The sequence below is a fragment of the Thunnus thynnus genome, chromosome 21 (genome assembly GCF_963924715.1).
Source record: "Thunnus thynnus chromosome 21, fThuThy2.1, whole genome shotgun sequence".
Taxonomy (NCBI): domain Eukaryota; kingdom Metazoa; phylum Chordata; class Actinopteri; order Scombriformes; family Scombridae; genus Thunnus; species Thunnus thynnus.
In genome coordinates, this window is record NC_089537.1 from 465,001 (window position 1) to 485,000 (window position 20,000).

At 43.0% G+C, this 20,000-nt stretch overlaps 1 protein-coding gene across 11 annotated transcripts in view; it reads left to right on the plus strand.

Moving 5' to 3' along the window:
* Positions 1 to 20,000, plus strand: part of LOC137173326 (receptor-type tyrosine-protein phosphatase mu-like) — a 164,855-nt gene that overhangs the window by 26,994 nt on the left and 117,861 nt on the right. For 9 of the 11 annotated variants that reach the window (XM_067578109.1, XM_067578111.1, XM_067578115.1 and 6 more), the window contains exon 2: positions 15,588 to 15,710. In XM_067578109.1, coding sequence (XP_067434210.1) covers positions 15,588 to 15,710 — 123 coding nt within the window. The remainder of the gene's footprint in view (positions 1 to 15,587; positions 15,711 to 20,000) is intronic. The other 2 variants (XM_067578110.1, XM_067578119.1) reach the window with 1 other exon arrangement.

A 20,000-nucleotide genomic window follows, 5' to 3' on the forward strand; every position in this document is an offset into this window, starting at 1 on the left:
TTCCATTTTTAATTAAGATTCACCCTCATTTCCATATTTGCCTGCGTAACAGTCTTCATATATGTGTCCTGTATGAATATAGCGGTAACTCTATATGTCTCAGTATGACAGTGGTAACCGTGGCAACAGCTACAGTTTCGTAGTTTTATTAACAAATAATAATAAACTTTATCTTCGCAGCACTTTTTAAAACAAAGTTATAAAAGTTGAATCAGGATTAAAACATTTCTGGAAATAACATCAGAGAGTTAGAAATAATGCAACATTATATTAAATCCCAACAGTCACTTCAGATAAAAACAATAAAAACAACAATAATAATAAAACAGATATAATACGTTAGAAATAAAACTGTGTGCTAGTATTAATGAAAGGAAGTGGTTATATTATCATAAGTTCATATAAAAAAGGAGAGGACCTAGAGCAGAACCCTGTGGGACACCACCGGAGAAGAGGGTCTCTGATGTGGTTTGGTATCAGGACCAGAATCTGGATTGGACCTCCATTTCTCTATAATGACTCAGAAAGCTTCTAAAGCACTTGTCCAGCCATCCGAGGAGCTCTGAACCTCCCAAAGATTCCTCCAGAACCCATGGAGCTTTGTTAAGGACTCCTGGAACCGCCTGGTAGAAATGTTAATGCAGGTTATATAAGAAAAAGTGGAGGACCCAGAACCGAACCCTGCGGGACGCCACAGGAGAAGCTGTGAATAACTAAAATATGAATAACTACAATATCTTTCAATTTTCAAGCTCCTTTCATTTTATTCTTATTTCCTGGAAGTTTTCAGAGTAATTTGCAGGAAAATCAATAAATATCACTGATGGGATGATGAGTGTAATCTAACAATATATATCGATTGTTGTTTACATTTTTGCATTTGTAATAATATTAATAATATTCTTGCTTATCGATCCTGAAATTCCATATTGATGCGTCTGTAATTAAAACAACAATCATTCATTAACTGACAGCAGATGTGAAGTGTGTGTGAGATGATGTCTTAAATATAAACATGTGATTAATCTGCAGTATTGATACAGTAAATGTTTATGATCAGTAACAAACTGCTGCTTTTCTTTGTTTGTTCTGCTTCATCAACGAGTCCGACTGCTCAGACTCTGAGATGTTGTGTGTGCAGTGATTCGGCCCAGATAGTGACTTCAGTTGCAGGAATGTTCTCCTGACGTTCCCATTAGCTCATGAGAACAATACTTTAGAGGGGGTTGGGGGGGGGGGGGGGGGGGGTCCGTCTGCGGTGTTTTCAGCTGAAATGTCGCTGCAGACGTGTTGTGTCCTGCAGGTTTCCTCCTCTTCCTCCTCCTCCTCCTCCTCGTCCTTGCCAGGAGGAGTTACAGCCCCGAGGGGGAGGAGGGGGGAGGAGGTGGAGGAGGGGGGAGGAGGGGGGCGGAGAAGTAGAGGCAGATAATCTGTATGTGTGTATGTTACAGGGTAATTATTAGTAATTAGCATATTATTCTAATACCGTCATATAGACAGCCTGAAGTGTAGCCAGATAACAGTGATAGCACAACAACACACACACACACACACACACACACACACACACACACACACACACACACACTAACACACACACTAACACACACACACACACCCAGAGGCACTGGGCTGACTGCTGCATTATTCATGTTTGGCCTGGGGCGAGTTAGCTCACTGTGCTAACGCTAATGCTGTTAGCGCCCAGTTACTGTTCCTACTGGAGATCACAGTTTACACACACACACACACACTAACACACACTAAGACACTAACACACACTAACACACACACACACACACACACAATGAAATACACACACACATGTACACACAGTAAAAATATATACAGTGCACATACCTTCACAGACACAAATAAATGCCCTTGAAAGTAGAGGTGTGTGTGTGTGTGTGTGTGTGTGTGTGTGTGTTGGGTGTGTGTGTGTGTGTTGGGTGTGTGTGTGTGTGTGTGTGTGTGTGTGTGTGTGTGTGTGTGTTGGGTGTGTGTGTGTGTGTGTGTGTGTGTGTGTGTGTGTGTTGGGTGTGTGTGTGTGTGTGTGTGTGTGTGTGTGTGTGTGTGTGTTGGGTGTAGTCACTCTGTTGAACTTTGTCTCTAATCAGAGTTTCTTTTTATAGACATCAATGCACTGAGGTCATGTTAATGTGGGGAATATGTTTCCTTCTCTACCTCCTCTTCTCCTTCTCTACCTCCTCTTCTCCTTCTCTACCTCCTCTTCTCCTTCTCTACCTCCTCTTCTCCTTCTCTACCTCCTCCTCTCCTTCTCTACCTCCTCTTCTCCTTCTCTACCTCCTCTTCTCCTTCTCTACCTCCTCCTCTCCTTCTCTACCTCCTCCTCTCCTTCTCTACCTCCTCTTCTCCTTCTCTACCTCCTCTTCTCCTTCTCTACCTCCTCCTCTCCTTCTCTACCTCCTCTTCTTCTCTACCTCCTCTTCTCCTTCTCTACCTCCTCTTCTCCTTCTCTACCTCCTCCTTTCCTTCTCTACCTCCACTTCTCCTCCTCTACCTCCTCCTCTCCTTCTCTACCTCCTCCTTTCCTTGTCTACCTCCTTTCTTTGTTTCCTTCTCTACCTCCTCCTCTCCTCCTCTACCTCCACTTCTCCTTCTCTACCTCCTCTTCTCCTTCTCTACCTCCTCCTTTCCTTGTCTACCTCCTTTCTTTGTTTCCTTCTCTACCTCCTCCTCTCCTTCTCTACCTCCTCCTCTCCTTCTCTACCTCCTTTCTTTGTTTCCTTCTCTACCTCGTTGTTTCCTCTCTACTTCCTGTCGTCTCACCAGGCTTCTTTGTTTCTACTGTAGTGATAACTTTTCCTCGTCTACTCGTTCTTTCCTCCTGTGAGTCATGCGGGGGGTTGTGGTTAGGGTCCTCCGCCCGTCTGACTAAATGTAACTGACAAGACATCAGATTCCTCCCAAAGCTGAGAGAAACAACATGTTTGCGTTGGATATTTGTAGTGAAGCGGCTGCAGACTGCAGTGGATGTGAAGCTGCTGCGTCCTCGTGTCGACGCTGTTTGCTCTGCTCTGTATTCTCTGAGCTTCACGCTCGCATCACTCAGTTCACTCACGTCTGCAGAAGCAGTGGTGTCGTTAGAGACGATCATTCTGGGCTTCAACTCCAACATTTACAGCCGAGCTCCACATAGTTCTGGTCCTTAAAGGGAACCTGTTCATGCTTTTCATCATATATACATAAAGTCACGATGTCGGATGTTCATATTAAATGTGGTCAAATAATGAGGTAACGATGAGTGTGTCTGTGAACTGAGACGGTGATGTGCACGTTTACAGACGAGATCATTGATCAATGATCAATCAGAGATTATGATTGATCATAGTCTAACAGTAATGAATGTTCAGCAGGATCTCAGAGTACCGCCGTCGTATCGTCAGTTATCTGCTCCCTGATTGGACAGACGAGACCTGAAATAGTTGCTCAGATTCACCTGCTGCTCTCTGTCGTACAGGTCCGTTTAAAGGGCCAGTTCACCTTTTCCTCTCTGCTCTCCAGTACGTGTTCTCGCTTTGTTTGTCCAGGTTTGTTGTTGTTGACGTTCACAGCGAATGTAAATCTACAAGATAGATGATTTATTTCCTTTGTCCACCTTTAACTTTTTATTCCTGCACTTCTTCTTTCATTTTCTATCTGGTTTAGATTTCTTCTTCTCTCCTCCTCTTTGTCCTCGTTTCTTTCTTTACCTCCTTCTGCATGTTCTTCCTTCCTGTCTGTCTGAATATCATCTGTCCGTCACACAAACACAATCTGTTGTTTTCGTGCTGCCATCTTGTCTCACCCTCACTGTCACCATGTGTGTGTGTGTGTCACCAGCTAAATGCCACCACAGGCCACTGCTGTCTGTCAGGGTGTGTGTGTGTCCACTGTCACTTCCAATCACACACACACACACACACACACACACACACACACACACACTGCTGGGAGCTGCCTGTCCTATCTTGTCCAATCATCTCTTCAGGCGCAGGTTTGCAGGCTGTTAGCATCACCACATGCTAACGGCTAACTGTGAGGCTAATCAGTGCTAAAGACACACACACACACACACACACACACACACACACACACACACACACACACACACTGAGAGCCGCTGGTGTCTGACACCAGATAATAACGCACACGTTAGACAGGCCTGGTTGCACACTGCTAATTGGTGAATGTGTTGGGGAGGCTGTGTGTGTGTGTGTGTGTGTGTGTGTGGGAGTGTGTGGGAGTGTGTGTGTGTGTGTGTGTGTGTGTGTGTGTGTGTGTGTGTGTGTGTGTGTGTGTGTGTGGGAGTGTGTGTGTGTGGGAGTGTGTGTGTGTGTGTGTGTGTGTGTGTGTGTGTGTGTGTGTGTGTGTGTGTGTGTGGGAGTGTGTGTGTGTGTGTGTGTGTGTGTGGGAGTGTGTGTGTGTGTGTGTGTGGGAGTGTGTGTGTGTGTGTGTGTGTGTGTGTGTGTGTGTGTGTGGGAGTGTGTGTGTGTGTGTGTGTGGGAGTGTGTGTGTGTGTGTGTGTGTGTGTGTGTGTGATGGATAGACAAAGAGAGGAAGGAGAGAGCTGCTTCCTAAAGAAGTTTGACGCACAACTCTCTCTTCTCTGCCTCCCTCTTTCTCCAGGTTTAAGTTTCATTTTGAAGATCAAAATCTGGATTAAGTTAATCTCCCTCACACACACACTCTCACACACACACACACACACACACACACACACACACACACACACACTGGGTTTTAAGGTGTGTGTGCTCCTCGAGTAAAGGAAAAGTCCGCTTTGTTTTTTTCATTTTATTTTTCATGATCATTACGATCGATCATCAAAATAGCTATAGATTGATTTTCTGTGTGTGTGTGTGTGTGTGTGTGTGTGTGTGAGTGTGTGAGTGTGTGTGTGTGTGTGTGTGTATTGAGGCTCATGTCTGACCTTTGACCTCTGCCCTGAACAACAGTTTGCAGTATCTCTCACTGCTGCTGGTAATAAAACAGCTGCAGAATAGAAATAATATAATAATAACAGTCAACATATTATTATATTATATTATATATTGTATTATTAATACAGTATATATTATATTATATATTGTATTATTAATACGTATATATTATATTATATATTGTATTATTAATACGTATATATTATATTATATATTGTACTATTATATTATATTATATATTGTATTATTAATACGTGTATATTATATTATATATTGTACTATTAATACGTATATATTATATTATATTATCAACACATTACTGCTTTTGTTCTCAGCAGACTGATGTTTCATTATACTCATGTAATGTCAACACAACATAAAAATACATAAACAATCATAGACTCAGAAATAAAAGAGTGAAATACATAAAAACATTTTAATGGAAGTTTAGTCAAAAACCACAAGAGAACGTTTTGAAAATAAGAAGTGATGTGAAATAAAAAATTAAGATTAAGATTAATAAAATACAGCAGATAGTTTCAGTGGTGATAATAACTTTCATCACTTACATCATTCATTCATATGTAAAAACATGAAGCGATGTTTGTTGCTCCTCGTGTCTTTATTGTTCTTTATTGTTGTTATTGTTTATTGTTCTTTATGGTTGTTATTGTTTATTGTTGTCTGCTTCGTTCATGTGGTTTTTCTTTCCTGTAGATTCTGTTTCATTGAGTTTCTTTGTCGTCTAGATTCTTTATCAGATCCAGATTATTTCTGTCTGGATTTCTTAGAGATCTAATTTCCTCTTCGTCTAAACTGTTTGTTTCTTTTCTAACAAGATTCTTTCAGGTTTAGTTTTTTGTTAATCATCTTTTCAGTTCAGTTTTTCCTCCGTCTACATTCTTTATCTTGATTTCTTGTGCTGGTTTCCAGTTTGCTGTCAGTCACACACTGGTGTGAAACGGGACGTGGCCGGTCAGTGAACCTGTGATCAGTGCAGCTACATGTGTCCTCCTCTGTCTGAGCGGCGTAGTTAACATTCTCCTGGTCGCTCTGCGTTGGGTAATACTGAACAACAAGACTCTGTGTGAGAGAGACGAGAAGGCAGAACGAGTATTACTGAGAAAACCACAGAAAGAGAGAGAGAGGAGTCATTTTCCTAATCAGCACCAGATGGTTTCATTCAGCCTTACATGCTTGAGAGAGAGGGAGGAAGAAAGAGAGTTGAAAAGGGAGGAAGAGTTTGAAAAAGAAGAGGAGTGCAGCTCCACCCAGGCGCTCTGCCAGCTGACTGACAGCAGCGAGAGACGTGATTGGCTGGCTGTTAATAGATTACAGTGGAATAGGGATTGGCAGCAGCAGAGGTCTAATCCGGCCCACCAGCAGATAAGCTAAATGTTATCAGATCTCTACGGACTGCGGATGGACTCTAATGGAGAAGATTTCACTACCGCGGGGACGCAGCCAGAGTCTGAGCCAGATACAAAACTTCACTTTCACTTTCTCCAGTTTCCTCCAGTTTCCTTTAGTTTCCTCCAGTTTCCTCCAGTTTCCTCCAGTTTCCTCCAGTTTCCTCCAGTTTCCTTTAGTTTCCTCCAGTTTCCTCCAGTTTCCTTTAGTTTCCTCCAGTTTCCTTTAGTTTCCTTTAGTTTCCTTTAGTTTCCTCCAGTTTCCTTTAGTTTCCTTCAGTTTCCTCCAGTTTCCTCCAGTTTCCTCCAGTTTCCTCCAGTTTCCTCCTGTTTCCTCCAGTTTCCTCCAGTTTCCTCCAGTTTCCTTTAGTTTCCTCCAGTTTCCTTTAGTTTCCTCCAGTTTCCTCCAGTTTCCTTTAGTTTCCTCCAGTTTCCTCCAGTTTCCTCCAGTTTCCTTTAGTTTCCTCCAGTTTCCTTTAGTTTACTTCAGTTTCCTCCAGTTTCCTCCAGTTTCCTCCAGTTTCCTCCAGTTTCCTCCAGTTTCCTTTAGTTTCCTCCAGTTTCCTCCAGTTTCCTTTAGTTTCCTCCAGTTTCCTTTAGTTTCCTCCAGTTTCCTCCAGTTTCCTTTAGTTTCCTCCAGTTTCCTTTAGTTTCCTCCAGTTTCCTCCAGTTTCCTCCAGTTTCCTTTAGTTTCCTCCAGTTTCCTTTAGTTTCCTCCAGTTTCCTCCAGTTTCCTTTAGTTTCCTCCAGTTTCCTCCAGTTTCCTCCAGTTTCCTTTAGTTTCCTCCAGTTTCCTTTAGTTTACTTCAGTTTCCTCCAGTTTCCTCCAGTTTCCTTTAGTTTCCTCCAGTTTCCTCCAGTTTCCTTTAGTTTCCTCCAGTTTCCTCCAGTTTCCTCCAGTTTCCTTTAGTTTCCTCCAGTTTCCTCCAGTTTCCTCCAGTTTCCTTTAGTTTCCTCCAGTTTCCTTTAGTTTCCTTTAGTTTCCTCCAGTTTCCTCCAATTTCCTTTAGTTTCCTCCAGTTTCCTCCAGTTTCCTTTAGTTTCCTCCAGTTTCCTTTAGTTTCCTTTAGTTTCCTCCAGTTTCCTCCAATTTCCTTTAGTTTCCTCCAGTTTCCTCCAGTTTCCTTTAGTTTCCTCCAGTTTCCTTTAGTTTCCTCCAGTTTCCTTTAGTTTCCTCCAGTTTCCTCCAGTTTCCTCCAGTTTCCTCCAGTTTCCTTTAGTTTCCTCCAGTTTCCTCCAGTTTCCTCCAGTTTCCTTTAGTTTCCTTTAGTTTCCTCCAGTTTCCTCCAGTTTCCTTTAGTTTCCTCCAGTTTCCTTTAGTTTCCTCCAGTTTCCTCCAGTTTCCTCCAGTTTCCTTTAGTTTCCTCCAGTTTCCTCCAGTTTCCTCCAGTTTCCTTTAGTTTCCTCCAGTTTCCTTTAGTTTCCTTTAGTTTCCTCCAGTTTCCTCCAATTTCCTTTAGTTTCCTCCAGTTTCCTCCAGTTTCCTTTAGTTTCCTCCAGTTTCCTTTAGTTTCCTTTAGTTTCCTCCAGTTTCCTCCAATTTCCTTTAGTTTCCTCCAGTTTCCTCCAGTTTCCTTTAGTTTCCTCCAGTTTCCTTTAGTTTCCTCCAGTTTCCTTTAGTTTCCTCCAGTTTCCTCCAGTTTCCTCCAGTTTCCTCCAGTTTCCTTTAGTTTCCTCCAGTTTCCTCCAGTTTCCTCCAGTTTCCTTTAGTTTCCTTTAGTTTCCTCCAGTTTCCTCCAGTTTACTTTAGTTTCCTCCAGTTTCCTCCAGTTTCCTTTAGTTTCCTCCAGTTTCCTCCAGTTTCCTCCAGTTTCCTCCAGTTTCCTTTAGTTTCCTTTAGTTTCCTCCAGTTTCCTCCAGTTTACTTTAGTTTCCTCCAGTTTCCTCCAGTTTCCTTTAGTTTCCTCCAGTTTCCTCCAGTTTCCTCCAGTTTCCTCCAGTTTCCTTTAGTTTCCTCCAGTTTCCTCCAGTTTCCTCCAGTTTCCTTTAGTTTCCTCCAGTTTCCTCCAGTTTACTTTAGTTTCCTCCAGTTTCCTCCAGTTTCCTCCAGTTTCCTCCAGTTTCCTTTAGTTTCCTCCAGTTTCCTCCAGTTTCCTTTAGTTTCCTCCAGTTTCCTCCAGTTTCCTCCAGTTTCCTTTAGTTTCCTCCAGTTTCCTCCAGTTTCCTTTAGTTTCCTCCAGTTTCCTCCAGTTTCCTTTAGATCCTCCAGTTTCCTTTAGTTTCCTCCAGTTTCCTCCAGTTTCCTTTAGTTTCCTCCAGTTTCCTCCAGTTTCCTCCAGTTTCCTTTAGTTTACTTCAGTTTCCTCCAGTTTCCTCCAGTTTCCTCCAGTTTCCTTTAGTTTCCTCCAGTTTCCTTTAGTTTCCTTTAGTTTACTTCAGTTTCCTCCAGTTTCCTTTAGTTTACTTCAGTTTCCTCCAGTTTCCTTTAGTTTCCTTTAGTTTACTTCAGTTTCCTCCAGTTTCCTTTAGTTTACTTCAGTTTCCTCCAGTTTCCTTTAGTTTCCTTTAGTTTACTTCAGTTTCCTCCAGTTTCCTTTAGTTTACTTCAGTTTCCTCCAGTTTCCTCCAGTTTCCTTCAGTTTACTTCAGTTTCCTCCAGTTTCCTTTAGTTTCCTCCAGTTTCCTTTAGTTTCCTCCAGTTTCCTCCAGTTTCCTTCAGTTTACTTCAGTTTCCTCCAGTTTCCTTTAGTTTCCTCCAGTTTCCTCCAGTTTCCTTCAGTTCCTTCTTCAACTATTTCAGCTCCTTTCAGACATGAAATACACTTCAAGCTGTTTCAGTGATGCTTTCTGTCGTTCAGACAGACGGACGTTCACAGAAAGACACACTGATGCTGCTGATATCTGAGAGAACAGCTACCAGTTAAAGATGCTGTGATCAAGAGGAAGAGGAGGAGGAAGAGGAGGAGGAGTAGGGATGGATTTTCCAACTTATGTATCTGTTGAAGTCTTGATGAATGAGCGTTGCTCTGCAGCACAGTGATGTATTTCATGTCTTCAGTTATAAAGCTGGAGATTCATGTTTTCATCCTGCAGCTGTTATGAATGAACATGTCAGATCTAGAGAGGGACTCATTCTTCATCTGTTGTCTTCTTTTTCTGGTTTTGTTATTTAACGTATTTATCCAATTTATGAACTAATTTTACATTGTTTTTTATACAATATTTCTTTTTTTCTAGATTATTTATTGTGTTTCTTCTTTTTCTTTTTCATTTAGATTCTTTGTTTTCTTCTTTATCTAGTTTGTTTCTTTTTCTAGATTCATCCTCATCTACTTTATGCATTTTCTTCATCTAGTTTTAATTTCTTCATCGTCTGAATTATTTTTCTAGATTCTTCTTCATCTTGTTTCTGCTCTAACAAGATTCTAGTAGTGGTTTAATATACTGTATTTCCACTAGTTTCTTCATCCTCTCATATTTGTTCTTATATATTCTTATGTAAGTCTTTTGTTGTCTATTTTTTGTCTTTGTGTTATTTTTATGTGTAATAAGGTTTTTCACCATCGACTTCCTTTTTTATGAGGTTCAGATTCTTATAATATATAACTAATAAAAGTGTGAAAATAATTGAAACACACACATTATTTTATCTAGCCTCTTTCACAATCCACCTCTGCGGGGGGGGGGGGGGGTTGCCCATCCCCATGGTAACACGCGCTCTCCCTCTGAGCACGCAAAGGTCAGAGGTCATGACCCGTGTTCAAATTTCACATCGGCAAATGTAAACACTTTCACATTACACACACGTACAGTTTGGGTTTCAGTAGGGTCACGGTAACCACGGCAACAGCAACACCCCGACATACACGGGGAGTGATGAATGTGTGTGTGTGTGTGACATTTCATCCTGACGCTCATTTCCTCTTGGTGGACAAGTGTGTGTGTGTGTGTGTGTATGTGTGTGTGTGTGGCCAACATCACATTACACACAGAACATACGAGCTGCGTGTAGCATGTTACTATCTGGAGCACATGTCAAACAGCTGCTGTCTCTGTGACTCTGCACTGTGATTGGCTGACACACTTTTAGATGCACAAAAAGTTTTAGCTTACAGGACATGAGAGAGAAACACTGACGAGTACAGAATTGCTCACACACACATATATATATATATATATATATATATGTGTGTGCGTGTGTGTGTGTGTGTGCGTGTGTGTGTGTGTGTGTGTGTGTGTGTGTGTGTGTGCGTGTGTGTGTGTGTGTGTGTGTGTACATTACCTGCTCATTCAAAGTGTTTTTCTTTATTTTTATTATTTTCTACATTTTAGAACCTACTGAAGACATCAAAACTATTCTGCTAACTTCTCATTCTGAGTGAAGAAGAGTTAAATTAACTATAACTGTTATACTGTTGAGGTAGAACAGGAAGTGACCTCATGTCTTACTCTCTTCCTATTGGCTCACAGTCAGTGGTGGAAGAAGTACTGCAGTAAAAGTACCAGTATAAACCAGTGTTAGAGCAGCATGTTACTGTTGTAGCTGCTGGAGGTGGAGCTAGTTTACACTACTTTATATACAGTTAGCTAGTTTAGTCCAGTGGTTCCCAACCTAGGGGTCGGGCCCCTCCAAAGGGTCAGCAGATAAATCTGAGGGGTGGTGAGATGATTAATGGGAGAGGAAAGAAGAAAAAACAAAGTTCTGATACACAAATCTGTTTTCAGTTTTTGGACTTTTTCTCTAATCTTTGATTTTTGCTGAAATATTGGATCATTTGAACATTTATTGAAATGAAAGCATGTGAGAAGTTTAGAGGGAAAAATCACTATTTGGTGGAGCTGTTAACAACTCATAGACATGTGAAATGTGACCCCGACTACACACTGCTTTTTGTAAGACGTCAAAAGACAAAAAGGTTGGAAACCACTGGTTTCATCTTTAACAATGTGTTGTATTTTAAAAGCTTGTTATATTATCCATTGTGTCAAATCTTCATCTGAAAAGTAACTAAAGCTGTCAAATAAATGTAGTGGAGTAGAAAGTACAATATTTCCCTCTGACATGTAGAAAGTAGCATCACATGGAAATACTCAAGTAAAGTACAAGTACCTCTAAACTGTACTTAAATACAGTAGTTGAGTAAATGTACTCTGCTAGACTTTAACATGTCTTCTAACTTCAGACTGACGTAACGTTCTGGCTGTAAAGAGTTAACTCTGCTGCCACTGCTACAACTTTTAGGAGAGGAGAGGAAAGGACTTGTATTTATTGATCAGGCGACTGGAGAATAAAGAGGGCAGACGATCAATAGCTGCACATTATGATTAATTACTGCTGCTACACACACACATGCACAGGCAGGGTAGATGTGTGTGTGTGTGTGTCCTCAGGGTGTGTTTTCTGTTCCCTGTCATCGCTCTGCCAACACACACATGCAGACAGAGTGTATGGTATGTGACGGAATGACATGCTGGAAACGTGTGTGTGTGTGTGTGTGTGTGTGTGTGTGTGTGTGTGTGTGTGTGACAGATCCCTGGAGGTGTGTGTGTGTTTTTCTCTCATTTCCTGTCGAGGCGAGTCGAGGCGAAGAACGCCCCAACAACAATCTGGTCCCTCTGAAACAAGCTCTCTGCAAACATGCAGCAGTAACAATAGAGGAGCAGCTGTAGTATCAATATCAATAACAACACTTATAGAATTTATTAAATTATTAGTGTGAACGCTGACAAATCTTCATATTCTTCTTCTTCTGTGTGTTTTTCAGTCACTAACTTCTCCTCCATACTGACCAACAGAAACCATTCAAACATCTACATGTTCAGCTCTTTAAGATATTAAAATGTATAATGGAAGTTGTTGATATGTCAATAACTGAAAGAGCTGCAGCGTTCATACGTGATGGAAATGCTTCACATATTAAATCACGGCAGCAGCAGCGCCACCGTGTGGTCAGTTATTACATGTTTACTGTTTTCCTGACTGTATTTAGAGGATCCTGAACGCAACTCATGAGTTTGTTTTTGGTATCACTGCTGTTTGTCTGTAATTGGTTACTAAATGTTTGGAGGCGTGGCCTGATGCTGTTAACAGGTCATAACGGATCCGGGTCTCATCGGATAATCTGTTATTTGTTTCAAAACAAAAAACAAAAAAAACGTTTTTGGTGTCAGAATAAAATAATGAACCAGTCAAACCCGTCCCGTTGTCTGCGGACATTCAGCCGATTCATTTTTGTCAATCACGTGATCTCTTCCTTTTTAGTTTCCCAACGAAAATCCAGAATACCAAATTCAAAACACCGTTTGGTTTAGAAATCAAGTATTTTGTCAGTTTTGTACGAAGCGACTACATTAGCCTACCCATGAGCCTCAGCGACCGTTGCTATGGTGAAGACACCAGCAGAATCATGGCACCAACAGCGCCACCACATGGTCATTAATAAAACACCAGCATACCACTAATTAACCGCCATCTCGTTAATGTAATATTCCATCAAGACCAAACATTTCACACACACAGTATCAGCGATAGTGAAAGTACAGCAGCAGTAACTTTGATTCAGCATTCAGGTTAATAGAAGAATGTTAACGTGTGTTAGAAACATAACGGCCTATATCACACACACACACACACACACACACACACACACACACACACATACACACACACACAGCTCTCTCTACAGTTCAGTGTTGGGCGATCAAGAGGCTGAAATTGCTTTTCTGTTTTTTCCCCTGAGAGAGAGAGAGCTGACCGTGTGTGTGTGTGTGCGCGTGTGTGTGTATGCGTGTGTGTGTGTGTGTGTGTGTGTGTGTGTGTGTGTGTGTGTGTGTGTGTGTGTGTTCAGTTTGTTATATAGATGCAAATTCATAGAAGCAGATTAAACAGATTGTGTCTCGTATCTGTTGATGAGCTAACGCTGCCCTGCGGGACGAGTGTGTGTGTGTTTAATGTGCCTTCTGTTACAAAGAAAGAAAATGAGCCTTCCAGCTATTTAATGTCAACGCTTTCAAATGACAGCTACACACACACACACACACACACACACACACACACACACACACACACACACAGTCATTACACTGAAGAGGCTGACGAGGCGTCAAAGCCCCCGATGTCACAACATATATTTACACACACACAGAATCAGTGTGTGTGAGGGTATGAATGGAGGGATTTAGACGTCTTTGAGTCACAGAGGAAGGAGGAGGGTTTACATCTATTATCTGTGTGTGTGTGTATGTGTGTGTGTGTGTGTGTGTAACCAGCAGGGAGGATGCTGGGAAATGGTAATGAACTGGAACTGTCTCACTCTGAAGAACATTATATGTTACAAGCGGCTCTCTCTGTTCTGTTCAAACTGATCATCTTCAAAATCAAAATGCTCAAAATCTTTTCCGAGTGAATTTAACAATTATGTTTATAAATAACCACATTTATAAATAAATAGAAATGATCAATAATCAGGAGAGGGAATCTTTGGCAATCTCATGATTCGATTCAGTTTGATTTAGAATCAATTCTGGATTGAATGAATAGAGAAGGATCAGTATTTTTAGTCTCCTGCTCCAGTTAACTGTGCCAAACCCTTCACATGACTGGCAGTAAGATACAGCAAATGATCCTGATGAATGTCACTGTCAGCTGAGAGTTCACAGATTTTTAATTTTAAAAACTTAACTGCATTAATTTGGAAGCATCTTACAGTCTTCAGCCTGTATGACAACAACTAAATGAATCATTTACTGACCGACATCACTGGTTAAATGTCTTGTGAAAACAGAAGTTGGTGTGTTTGCTGTGTAGTAAGAGGAGGCGGACTGCTCCGCTGTGTTATTAACATCATGTCTCCAGCAGTGAGCAGCCTCTCTGCTCTGCTGTGTTATTAACATCATGTCTCCAGCAGTGAGCAGCCTCTCTGCTCCTCTGTGTTATTAACATCATGTCTCCAGCAGTGAGCAGCCTCTCTGCTCTGCTGTGTTATTAACATCATGTCTCCAGCAGTGGGCAGCCTCTCTGCTCTGCTGTGTTATTAACATCATGTCTCCAGCAGTGAGCAGCCTCTCTGCTCTGCTGTGTTATTAACATCATGTCTCCAGCAGTGAGCAGCCTCTCTGCTCCGCTGTGTTATTAACATCATGTCTCCAGCAGTGAGCAGCCTCTCTGCTCTGCTGTGTTATTAACATCATGTCTCCAGCAGTGAGCAGCCTCTCTGCTCTGCTGTGTTATTAACATCATGTCTCCAGCAGTGGGCAGCCTCTCTGCTCTGCTGTGTTATTAACATCATGTCTCCAGCAGTGAGCAGCCTCTCTGCTCTGCTGTGTTATTAACATCATGTCTCCAGCAGTGGGCAGCCTCTCTGCTGCTCTGTGTTATTAACATCATGTCTCCAGCAGTGAGCAGCCTCTCTGCTCTGCTGTGTTATTAACATCATGTCTCCAGCAGTGAGCAGCCTCTCTGCTCCGCTGTGTTATTAACATCATGTCTCCAGCAGTGGGCAGCCTCTCTGCTCCGCTGTGTTATTAACGTCATGTCTCCAGCAGTGAGCAGCCTCTCTGCTCCGCTGTGTTATTAACATCATGTCTCCAGCAGTGAGCAGCCTCTCTGCTCCGCTGTGTTATTAACATCATGTCTCCAGCAGTGAGCAGCCTCTCTGCTCTACTGTGTTATTAACATCATGTCTCCAGCAGTGAGCAGCCTCTCTGCTCTGCTGTGTTATTAACATCATGTCTCCAGCAGTGAGCAGCCTCTCTGCTCCGCTGTGTTATTAACATCATGTCTCCAGCAGTGAGCAGCCTCTCTGCTCCGCTGTGTTATTAATTAGGTGAATGGTTTTATTAGGTGAAACAGACTGTCCAGAGTTATTTTCTTCAGCTCAGAGTCGGTTTAGGTTGTTTAATGTTGCAGTGCGTGTTGGTCTCGTTTGTCACTGCTGATTGCTGCTCCGCTCTGCTAACTGTAGTCTGAGTGATGGTGTAGAAAGTTCACGGTATGCTTCACGTCCAACCAATGAACTACAAGATAACTGTGGTGTGCCGTCCGGTGCTGCACTGTACGTTATTAACTAACATTTAGAAAATTTGTGAATTCTTACATAATTCTTATGTGAATCGATTTTTGAACCCACCTGTATTAATTATATTGAACTGCTCCTCTGTGACAGTGTCTGACCATCATGTAAACCAGAAACCGGGTTTCTAATGTCAGTGGAAACGTACCGATTTCTCCTCTCTGTCTCTAAAAGATAAAAAACGTGCAGAATAACTGACCACCTGTCTGTCTGTCTTTCAGCCTGTCTGTCTGGTCAGGGTCCAGACTGCACTCTGGTCCAGTCCAAAGATGACGACTTCGACTGGGAGCAGGGAGACACCCAAGACAGACCAGCCAGCAACCCCTGGATCCCTGCAGGTACAGGTACCTGTCTGTCTGTCTGTCTGTCTGTCTGTCTGTCTGTCTGTCTGTCTGTCTGTCTGTCTGTCTCCTGAAAGCACACTCAGGATGGTGGATTCTTGCAGGTGTTCCTCAGGTAACCCACCTGGGCCCTTTGAAGCTTGAGCCAGAAGATCTTCATACTGCTTCCTTCTGAAACTATTTTGTCTTTTTCTGTGAATCTGACTTCTGTGGTGTTAACTGACGTGCAGTTTTGGCCTTTCTCCTTTAAAACTACATTTTTTAGGCAAGCAACAGAAAGTTCCTCACAAGAAAGCTGAACAGGAAATAGAAATAGTTCCCGTCGCTGCGCCAAATGTTGTTTCTAGGTTTGTGTTCACATGAAACAAACGAGATGTTAATCAGTGAGCTTTAGTCGTGATGATGTGGTGTTTTCAGGGAGCATTGCAGAATAATAGTACACTCTTTGCTCTCAGTGTGAATGTGTCGGTGCGTCTCAGTTCCACGCGGCACCTGAAGGCAGCAGGAAGCTGCAGCCTTTGTGTTATCTACTATTGACCTGCCACAGTTTCTCCTCTGAGTTATGGACGGACAGCGAGAGTTCACAATGAACCTGCACAGATAAGACTGTGTGTGTGTGTGTGTGTGTGTGTGTGTGTGTGTGTGTGTGTGTGTGTGTGTGTGTGTGTGTGTGTGTGTGTGTGTGAAGCGAGCCGCCGTTTGTCACATGCTCACGGAGGTTAAGCCGCTGACGAATGAGAATGCAGCGCTCTTAAATCACTGAGCCAATCACGTGAGAGACAGGCTGAGCGAGGACACACAGAGAGGAGGTGGTTACTGTCCTGTTTAACGTGATTTATACAGAGGAGGAGAGGAGGAGAGGAGGAGGAGAGAGGAGGAGAGAGGAGCAGGAGAGAGGAGGAGAGAGGAGGAGAGAGGAGGAGCAGGAGAGAGGAGGAGGAGAGAGGAGGAGGAGAGAGGAGGAGAGAGGAGGAGGAGGAGAGAGGAGGAGAGAGGAGGAGGAGGAGGAGAGAGGAGGAGAGAGGAGCAGGAGAGAGGAGCAGGAGAGAGAGGAGGAGAGGAGGAGAGAGGAGGAGAGAGAGGAGGAGGAGGAGAGAGGAGGAGGAGAGAGGAGCAGGAGAGAGGAGGAGAGAGGAGAGAGGAGGAGAGAGGAGGAGGAGGAGGAGAGAGGAGCAGGAGAGAGGAGGAGGAGAGAGGAGGAGAGAGGAGAGAGGAGGAGGAGGAGAGAGGAGGAGGAGAGAGGAGGAGAGAGGAGGTGGTTACTGTCCTGTTTAACGTGATTTATACAGAGGAGGAGAGGAGGAGAGAGGAGCAGGAGAGAGGAGGAGGAGAGAGGAGCAGGAGAGAGGAGGAGGAGAGAGGAGGAGGAGGAGGAGGAGGAGGAGGAGAGAGGAGGAGGAGAGAGGAGCAGGAGAGAGGAGGAGGAGAGAGGAGCAGGAGAGAGGAGGAGGAGAGAGGAGGAGAGAGGAGGTGGTTACTGTCCTGTTTAACGTGATTTATACAGAGGAGGAGAGGAGGAGAGAGGAGCAGGAGAGAGGAGGAGGAGAGAGGAGCAGGAGAGAGGAGGAGGAGAGAGGAGGAGGAGAGAGGAGGAGAGAGGAGAGAGGAGGAGGAGGAGGAGAGGAGGGAGGAGAGAGGAGCAGGAGAGAGGAGGAGGAGAGAGGAGGAGAGAGGAGGAGAGAGGAGGAGGAGAGAGGAGCAGGAGAGAGGAGGAGGAGAGGAGGAGGAGAGGAGGAGAGAGGAGGAGCAGGAGAGAGGAGGAGAGAGGAGGAGAGGAGGAGGAGAGAGGAGGAGGAGGAGAGAGGAGGAGGAGAGAGGAGGAGGAGAGAGGAGGAGAGAGGAGAGAGGAGGAGGAGGAGAGAGGAGGAGGAGGAGAGGAGGAGGAGAGAGGAGCAGGAGAGAGGAGGAGGAGAGAGGAGGAGGAGAGAGGAGCAGGAGAGAGGAGGAGGAGAGGAGAAGAGAGGAGGAGCAGGAGCAGGAGAGAGGAGGAGAGAGGAGGAGAGGAGGAGGAGAGAGGAGGAGGAGAGAGGAGCAGGAGAGAGGAGGAGGAGAGAGGAGGAGGAGAGAGGAGGAGGAGAGAGGAGGAGAGTTTGTCACTTTCTTTCCAACAAAAGAGGAGGTTTTTGTGTGTGTGTGTGTGTGTGTGTGTGTGTGTGTGTGTGTATGTGTGTATGTGTGTGTGTGTGTGTGTGTGTGTGTGTGTGTGTGTGTGTGTATGTGTATGTGTATGTGTGTGTGTGTGTGTGTGTGTGTGTGTGTGTGTGTGTGTGACTAATTGCAGCCAATCCAGACAATCAGAGAGCAAACAGCTTCTCTCCCAGCGGACTCTCTCTCTCTGCTTCGATCTCCTCCCGGCTGATATGTGGAGCAGTGCGCAGGGCGAGGCAGGGCATTAAATCTAACTAACCCTCCACACAGAGAGGCTGGGCGAGCGAGGTCCACGCAGACAGGGAGAGAGAGAGACAGATAGAGCAGGTTGTGTGTGACGGCAGGACTCCAATTCCAATTTAAGATTTGTAGGCAGCTGCTGATACTCTATCTGTGTGTGTGTGTGTGTGTGAGTGTGTGTGTGTGTGTGTGTGAGTGTGTGTGTGTGTGTGTGTGAGTGTGTGTGTGTGTGTGTGAGTGTGTGTGTGTGTGAGTGTGTGTGTGTGTGTGTGAGTGTGAGTGTGTGTGTGTGCGCAGTAACACTATCTGCCGTGTTCAGCAGCACTCGCAGTATTTCTGTCTCTTCTTTGTGATCATGTGACCAAACTGACCACAGTCACTGAACCACTTTTAGACTGTTTCCTTTGTCTCTCACACGTTCACACCTGCAGCAGATACTTTATACTTCCACTCCACTACATGTCAGAGGGAAATATTGTACTTTCTACTCCACTACATTTATTTGACAGCTTTAGTTACTTTTCAGATGAAGATTTGACACAATGGATAATATAACAAGCTTTTAAAATACAACACGTTGTTAAAGATGAAACCAGTGGTTTCCAACCTTTTTGTCTTTTGACGTCTTACAAAAAGCAGTGTGTAGTCGGGGTCACATTTCACATGTCTATGAGTTGTTAACAGCTCCACCAAATAGTGATTTTTCCCTCTAAACTTCTCACATGCTTTCATTTCAATAAATGTTCAAATGATCCAATATTTCAGCAAAAATCAAAGATTAGAGAAAAAGTCCAAAAACTGAAAACAGATTTGTGTATCAGAACTTTGTTTTTTCTTCTTTCCTCTCCCATTAATCATCTCACCACCCCTCAGATTTATCTGCTGACCCTTTGGAGGGGCCCGACCCCTAGGTTGGGAACCACTGGACTAAACTAGCTAACTGTATATAAAGTAGTGTAAACTAGCTCCACCTCCAGCAGCTACAACAGTAACATGCTGCTCTAACACTGATGCTTCACTATTAATAATCTAATGATGTCATATATAATAATATATCAGTCAGAGGGACCAAACCACTACTTTTACTGCAATACTTTAACTACATCAAGCTCATAATACTTATGTACTTTTACTGCAATACTTTAACTACATCAAGCTCATAATACTTATGTACTTTTACTGCAATACTTTAACTACATCAAGCTCATAATACTTATGTACTTTTACTGCAATACTTTAACTACATCAAGCTCATAATACTTATGTACTTTTACTGCAATACTTTAACTACATCAAGCTCATAATACTTATGTACTTTTACTGCAATACTTTAATTACATCAAGCTCATAATACTTATGTACTTTTACTGCAATACTTTAATTACATCAAGCTCATAATACTTATGTACTTTTACTGTAGGAGTATTTTTCATGCAGGACTTTTACTTGTAATGGAGTATTTGTACTTTGCTGTATTAGTACTTTTATTTGAAGAGAAGTGAAGTAGAGGAGACGAAGATGTTTCAGTAAGAATGTAGTGAACATTTCTCTCACTACATGCACATTTATTAAATCAGCATCAAGAGCTTCCAAACAAACACTCACAAGAACAAATAGAAAACAAAACACAAGGTGCAAGACACAGTTTCTCCAAATGTGGATTTTGGGATTTAAATAATTACTGTAACTTCAATAAATCTGCAGTATTTGTATTTGTATTTGTAATTCTGCTAAATTACAGCAACTTTTCTGCATGAAATGTCCAAATGAACAGATGCTTGTGATTTGGACCAATGATGGTATATTGTGTTGTGGTAACTTATGTCATGGCAGCGTGCAGGAAGAGAACAATAAACATTACAAATTGTATCACAGTCTTTGAGAAAAACTGCTGCAAAATCAAAG